This window comes from Clupea harengus, chromosome 19 (assembly GCF_900700415.2).
Source record: "Clupea harengus chromosome 19, Ch_v2.0.2, whole genome shotgun sequence".
Classification (NCBI taxonomy): domain Eukaryota; kingdom Metazoa; phylum Chordata; class Actinopteri; order Clupeiformes; family Clupeidae; genus Clupea; species Clupea harengus.
The window spans coordinates 8,502,726-8,510,556 of NC_045170.1; the positions used below are offsets into that span (position 1 = coordinate 8,502,726).

At 40.0% G+C, this 7,831-nt stretch overlaps 2 protein-coding genes across 2 annotated transcripts; one reads left to right on the top strand and one right to left on the bottom strand.

Moving 5' to 3' along the window:
• The first annotated feature begins 109 nt into the window (after nt 1-109).
• Nucleotides 110-5,224, top strand: LOC116224907. Its single transcript, XM_031585627.2, has 9 exons — nt 110-1,151; nt 1,733-1,987; nt 2,376-2,648; nt 3,034-3,090; nt 3,458-3,499; nt 3,586-3,708; nt 3,820-3,876; nt 4,080-4,111; nt 4,840-5,224. The coding sequence occupies exons 1-9, from the start codon at nt 1,082-1,084 to the stop codon at nt 4,978-4,980; spliced, it is 1,050 nt and encodes a 349-aa protein (XP_031441487.1). The 5' UTR covers nt 110-1,081; the 3' UTR covers nt 4,981-5,224.
• Nucleotides 5,220-7,800, bottom strand: LOC105904940. Its single transcript, XM_031585630.2, has 5 exons — nt 7,681-7,800; nt 7,151-7,501; nt 6,430-6,546; nt 5,988-6,028; nt 5,220-5,844 (listed from the first exon to the last, which is right to left on the bottom strand). Exons 1-5 carry the CDS (start codon nt 7,721-7,723, stop codon nt 5,710-5,712), a joined length of 687 nt encoding a protein of 228 aa, XP_031441490.1. The 5' UTR covers nt 7,724-7,800; the 3' UTR covers nt 5,220-5,709.
• Nucleotides 7,801-7,831: the final 31 nt, after the last annotated feature.

A 7,831-nucleotide genomic window follows, 5' to 3' on the forward strand; every position in this document is an offset into this window, starting at 1 on the left:
CTGAATTGACTGTCAGTCTTACAATATTGATTTATATAATTACAATATACAATTAATGTATATATTCATGATATACACAGCATATAGGCAAAAGATTAAACTGAGCCGAGCTGTAAGCCATATCTAAGTACTATGATTGGTTACATGGTTTCCCCACATACGGGGAATGACTAATGACAAATGCCTTAATAAAAGTAGATTTTAGGTGAAAATTCACTCAAGTTACTTCAGGACTCCAGAGTTGCATATAAGTATATTTATTCAACAACAACAAGCTCGTCGGGCTCACTTATGACTTGGCAGACAAGTGAGAGACCCTGGCCCACTCTCAGGGAGGGAGAGAGAGAGAGCGCCCGGGCTCACTCCCAGACTGCAGCAGACAAGAGAGAAGCAAAATTAAACACATCACACAAGGTTTATATAGGAAGAAGTTAGCATTCTCTGACGACAAAACATTTTGTCAGAATGGATAACCACGTGGTGGGTCTCTGACGTCAAAGGTAATCTTACTATGCTTTTTGCAATGCAATGCATCAGCAAGGTAGAAAAGAAGGATAACTAGTTCTTCTTATCAGCCCTTGCTTATGCACACACACAGAAGGTATACTTTTAAGCACATACACAGAGCACAAACGTCAGCACTTAAGAATCAAAGATATACAGAAACAGAAAATTCATGTTTCAGCTAACAAAGGCATATGATTAACACCCATTCATACTTGATTAAAGTCATAGTTTCATATTTCATATTGTAGTTGGTCACTGGAATCACAAGTCTTTAAAAAAAAAAAAAACAACACAGATACACATGCAAATTTGCAGTGCCTAATTTGACAGCAGTTAAATCAACTGTTGATCATGACAGATGACAGTCTAGAAATGGACTGAAAATGGGCTTTTTCCTGCTATCTCCGACACCACCCTCACTGGACTGTCAATCAAACCTCATCATGTGCCACCCTTCCAAATATAACGCGTTCCCAGATGCATCATCTCCTGAACAGGAAGGTCTGGACTGGGGTGGATATGTTGAGCAGCCGTGGGAGCGGAGGCCATATCAAGAAGGCGCCCAGACACAGTAATGAGGGACTTTGAAACAGGCTGGCTTGATCTGCTCATTCTGTTCAGTGTCCTCACCAGGGGCATCACAGGTAAGATATCTGACAAATACAAAATACACGTAGTCCTTAGTTATAGTGCTGAACAGACTGCCACAACTATGCATAATTAAACAAATTTTGTAACTTCATTTCAAGTTTTCAGCTTAACTTTCTTTACAATATGTGTGGTTGTTTTCTTCACCATATAATATTAAGTTTTCAAGTGAATTGTTTTTAGAGTAATAAAGTATGGTTTACAGTGGCAATTGTCCTTATAGGGAACGACTGGATATCGCTTAAAATTATTTAGATAACATTTTATTTGGATAGTCCACCTACAGAGACTTTACAGATGGTTTGTTTAAATTTAAGTTAAGTCTATCTAATTGTTCACTGAACATCACCTTAACCAAACCACCCTTAACCATAACCTTAACAATAAATTGCAGTAAAACCGAGTTATAACCGATATTTTGTTTATAATCTGAGCATCTGTAGATAGTCTATAGGGCCCATCCAAATGTAGTGTGACTATTCTTTCTGCACGGTGTGCTGTAATCTACAGTTAGTGTCAAAGAGATACTATGTGCCTGTGCTAGAATTGAATTTGCCGTTATCTTTCGCCACCTCAGTCAAAAGGTTCTCTGTTCCTGAGGAACACTTCCTGTTTCTGCACTGCGACAGCAATGCAGACGACCCGAATATTGAGTGGACAAATGGGAAAGGGGAAATCATTGCCCTGCAAAATGGAGCTGCAGTGTCTTACCTCAACCAGAATAAGTATCACATATCCGACGGATACCTACAGATTAAGGAGCTGGAGCTCTCTGATGCTGGACAGTATTTCTGTAATGGTCACCTGGAGGCCGAAGTGGAGGTGCTGAGAGGTACTGAGAAACATCCAAGGCTTTGTGAGCTGCAGTAGCTGCTCTTTGGCCAATTCATTTATCAATATAACTATATATTTGTGGCAACAACAGGAATCTACAATGTGTTCAGTTGGCAATTCAAACCATTTCTGGACAAACAGTGCAAAACGAGCTGTGTACATTATAGTTGTTAACTATTAAGTAAGACATTTTAAAAAGTGTAAAAAATTGTAGTAAACCTTGAGCTTTGGAAGTAACAGACGAAGTGTAGGACTACTTCAGATGCCAGATTAGATGAATGGAAATCAGTGATGGTGGAAATTCAATATATACGTACCTTTAATGCCTTTAATTTGCATTTTAACATTTATTTGTTTATTGTTATGTGGATGTGCTGACCATGCAGGTCAAGTCTTTTCCATATCAGAAGGAAGGACCCTGTTGATCCCTTGTGAAAGTGACCGAAAGCAGGTTTGGTCCTTCAAGAAAGAGAAGAGCTTGCGGCGGGTGACCATCTTCACCTTATTCAAGAATGGAACAATAATCAGAGAGAGGGACGACCCGCAGGGACGGTTTGTCCTCCATCGCCGGGCTCTTGAGATAGTCCGTCTGGAGCTAGAGGATTCTGGGAGGTACATGTGCAACAGCAACCTGGTTGCCAAGGTCACCGTGATAAAGGGTGAGGACCTTCTACGGAACTTCTTTTTTGTGTCCCCACTCTTTCAGGAAGAGCATGCTAGTTTGGCTGTGGAGCAAATAGCTAATGAGGCTTAGGGAAGACTAACCAACTATTCATCAAAGGGGTTTATGCAGACAAGACCAAGAACCCTTTGTGGTTCAAGATTGCAGTTTCAGGACTAGGTACGCTTGTATAGAAGAAGAGGAAGTTGTGAACTAGTGGAGGTTTAGTGTTGATTTAGTATCGCAGCCTTAAGGTTTAGGTCGATTGTGTTGTTTGGTTTATTAGAAATGAATGTTGATCTAAAACACAGTATAAATCACAGTATCCCACACACAGTGTACCCCAATCCTGGCATGGTTTTCATTTGTTTTTTTCTTCGCAGCTCATCAGGATCAGTTTAACCAAACCACATCAGTAGTAATGGATACAATTGTTACAGGTAATTTAGCTTTTTTTTTTTACAATAGCACTGATGGACACTGATGAACTTGTCACTTTTTTGCAAGTCAATTTTTTGTTTAAAACTACAGTTTAGGAACAAAAAGAATGTCTGTTATCAGTTTAATTTGCTCTCGGCCTCATAGCCTACTCAAGATGCAGTGGATGCAGATGTCATCCCCTTATCATGACCCCAGCTCAGAACAAAGAAAATACTAACTTGCATCAAGTAGGAAACACAGTCAGGGAAAGGTTACTTCATATGGATCTAGTTAAAGCAGGTTCAAAAGTGAATTAGTGTGATTCCATTATTGAGGGTAAAGTACTATTAAAGTTATGATTTGACAAAATGTGTCCCTTCTTTGCAGATTCACCAGAAATACCTGTAACAAGTCCTATATTTCAGAAAGGTGGGCTCATATACTTTTGCAAAATGATATGGATGTATGAGGTATGTTAGCCATGTGTCTTAATTTTTTTTATATTTTCCTGCTAGTGGCTGTCGTTGCAGTTATCGGACTATGCGTGCTAGTGTCATCCGTTCTTCTGGTGTCCCTCATTTTGTGCCAGAGAAAGAGGACGAGGAGAAGAAAGAACAAAAAGAACGGCAGATTAACAGGTGAAGGGAGAACTGCTGTGCCAGCACTTAGATATTTAGTCAGCAGATTGAACAGTTTGATAGATACTTGAAGAGCCATCTTGTGTTTCAAACATTCTTCTGTTGTCATAGGGACAGGACATCAGCATGAAGAAACTGAGCTGCAACTTCAGGGGCTGTCCACTAGGGGTAACATTGCCGATTTTTGGTCGACGATATCATATACTTAGACTTAATTTGTCAAATAGCTCAGTGCCATTTAATGTGCTAGGAAAATGTTAAAGAGTTTTACAACTGTAACATTCCGGTAATAGTGAAATTAATTCAGCACATTGTAAGATGTGACCGTTCCAGTGGATATATTATATTGATGCTCTCAATCTGCCCCACAGGTTCACCAAAGACACACAGAGACGTAGGCCAGGTAAGCACCATTCTTAAAAAATTCAGGTGTATTAAATGGGCATTAATGCTGGATGGCTGGGGCATGAGAGAGTTTGGGTACATACAGTGATCACATTTGACCCACCAGTAAGTCCACTACCACGCCCCAGTGACAGAAAATCATTTTGGGCCTCACATACCTATGAGCAGGTGAGCTGGAGGCAAGACAACAAATGATAATAACAAACAGTGTTGGTATGATGGCTAGTGGTTAATACATATATATACTGTATATATGTGTGTGTACATATATAGACATTATGCTCGAAGGGCTGTGATTTACAGGTCATTGTCTCACCCATTACAAGATTTTCTTGACACAAAATTCAACATTTGAATTGCACGTGATGTCAAGAATGAGAAATTCAACATTGGTGTATATGTGATATTGCATATTGAAACCTGTACACACGAGTCATACACACTTTAATTTCTATATCATGGTGTCATTCTTATACTGTACTGTAGATACTGTATTTAGTACTCAATGCAGTATCCAAATATGTGAAAGTACACCAAAATTGATTTATTTTACGTAATGTAATGACTAGTTTTGAGGATTGACTGGAGACTAAAGAGTGTGTTTGCGTGTGTGTGTGTGTCTCTGTGTGTGTGTGTGTGTGTGTGTGTGTGTGTGTGTGTGTGTGTGTGTGTGTGTGTGCGCGTGTATGTGTGCGCGTGCGTGTGCGTGTGTGTGTGTTTGAACAGAGTCTGCCAGCGGATGGAAGGGAGCTCCACTATGCATCACTGGGTCGGCAGAACTGGCTGGAAAGAGGACGAATGCAAGACAACGATCCCCAGGTCATCTATTCTACTGTTGCCGTGGCAATGAATCCAACTTCCGAATAGATTCTGTGTTCAAGTTTTGTTTACTTCCTGTGTGCCCTGCTGACACACACACACACACACACAAACACACAGACACACACACACACACACACACACACACACAAACACACACACAAGCAAAAGATGAGTTGTGTGGGAGGTGAGAACTACAGGTATGATTTGTGATACAAAAGAGTCATGTACAGATTTCCATGATAAGATGTGAGCATGACGTATAATAAAAAAAATGACAAAAATGCCTGTACACTGATCAGCCCGAGTATTTATTTTATTTTAAAAGAAAATGGTGAACTATATTCATTATACATTTGCTGGAAAGCGTGTAGTTTGGAGAGAAGTTCAGGACACATTACATGCTAAGCTATCTGCTACAGGTATATCATCGTCAATAATTGCCAGATAAACTCTCTCTCTTTGTCATCCACACACACATGGGCGCAGATCATAGACACGTTGAGAGGTTTTCAGCTTGTGAAAAAAGTTTAAAGTTTTTCGGTCATTGCACTCTGAATTTGCTACAGGCATGTTTGACATGGCTGCACATACAGACTTACTCGCTCGCTCACACACACACACACACGCACGCACAATCATTCCATGTATATCTTGTTAGTTACTAAGCATTATTGGTGAAATATTTACAAATAAGAAACAATGCAACAATATTACATCACATAGTCTCCTCTAAAGGCACAAGCGAATGAAACTGCTTAATCATCATAGACACATTCAGCGAATAAGGCCACTGGCATTGGCAGGAGAACGATGAGCCACTGTGGCGTAGGTCACATCTGGGGGTCGATGGAGTTTTTTCTGATAATTTATGCCTTGGCATCTCAGACTGGTATACTGCACATCAACACTCTGGAACAAAACAGCAGAAGGTAGAAATAGTTTTGGGAGGATCTTTATTCAGTTGTTTTGGTTGTACCTATGTTGTACTGTGTGTACCGTATGTGTGTGTGTGTGTGTGTGTGTGTTTGTGTGTGTGTGTTTATGTCCATCACCTTTAGACCATTCTTTTCTGTATTGTCGATGCTGCGTTTCGCTGATTTTAACATGACAGAAACATAGAAGGAAATACATTATTCATTGAAAGAAATATAAAAAAGAAGAAAATAAGTAAATTGTTAATTGCACGACACAAAAATATTAATGCCAATAGTAGCTTCATTGCTTGAACAATTTTAAAGCCATTTTATACATTTCTAAAGAAAGAATTGTAAGCGAATTTTAACAGAACCTTGAAGAGTCCCTCTGTTGGCAAAGGCCACATCAGTCCGAGAGTATTGCCATTTTAATGTCACATTTTTTTACTCTTACTTACTGGTTGCCATATTAACTCCAAATCTCATTAAATCTCATATAGGCTTATAGGAAAGTTACCAGATGAAAAACAGGTGCATTCAATTCAGTTTGTATTTTGTATAAAAGTGGCTCATAACTGACCTTTGCAAGAGCTTACACAGAAGGTCACCAGAGCCCCCAGAAAGGCTGAAGCGAGTCCTACGCCAGCAAGGAGGCCCCAGCGGAGTGTAGACCCCTGCTCTCCAGCTCCTGCCTCGCCTCAGACACAAAACCACACCACAACACTTAAGCCCCTTCCTGCGTCTGTGATGCATTTCACCAGAAATCAGAACTGGTCTGTTTGTGAGAATGGTGCGTGCCTCAGTGGTAAAAAAAAAAGTTTCTTAGGTAAAGAAGTTTCAGTATGCTAGAAAAGGGTATCTGTTTTAAGTTTCACAATGACCTTACAGCAAAGCCATGGCATGTCCAGAGAGGACAAACATATTTCTGACTGTGCACTTGCACTGGTTTCTGCCTATTGAGTCACATACGATGTACTTTGATATCCTTGCATACATTTTTTTGTTTTGGTAGTTGTATAATGCTCTACATGTAAATGTCCCAATTCAGTTTCGGTTGTAGGCAAGGTCTCACCATGACATTCTGCCTCATATCTACTTATGTCAGCAATGCTGCATGAATCACATGTTTTATGTCTGATGACCTGGGCTATTCGGTCAGCTGTTTAGCATTACATTCTTTCACCATGACCAGACACAGGAATGGAAACACAGTTGTTTTTTGCTAATATGAACTGATGAGAGAATACATGCTGGATTTCCAAGAAGCCCAAAGGTAACATTCAGTAAAATCATTTACTAACCTGTGAATGACAATCTGATGCTTGCTTTGACAATCAGGGTTTTGTCTCCTCTTCGGGCCAAACAATGGTACACCCCCAAATCAGACGTTTTCACTCCGGTAATTACAAGGCTGGTGTTGTCCGCCATACCTACATGGGGATTGTTCTCATTCCGGATTTCTGTGTACATTTTGGACATTTTGAAATATTCTATGGTCATCACTGGTTTCAACTCATCTTCGCGGTGGTGGAGCCAAGAAATTGTATCCGGCTGACTAGTTGCATGTGAAATATTGCAGGACAGAGTGGCATTGTCATTGGGTTGCACAATGTAAGTCTGAGAGCTAGCTGCAGAAACATCTTGTCCAGCACCTGAAAGAGAATCAATCAATGAATCAACCAACCAATCAGTCAATTAACCTATCTATCTGTCTATCTATCTATCTATCTATCTATCTATCTGTATATCTCTCTCTCTCTCTCTCTGTCTATCTATCTGCCTGTCCTCCTATTTCTATCATATCATACACCTCTGATTTCAGGATACTCACATAATAAAAACAGATTCAGTGTTAATGCTAGACAGTGCTCCATGTCTGCTGAGGCTGAGTGAGTTGTTGTAAAGTGGGCACAGTTCGGGTCTGTGATTTTATAGTCAAAATGGTCTTGGAAAAAAGGGGGGGGGGGGCTTGGTATTTTGAT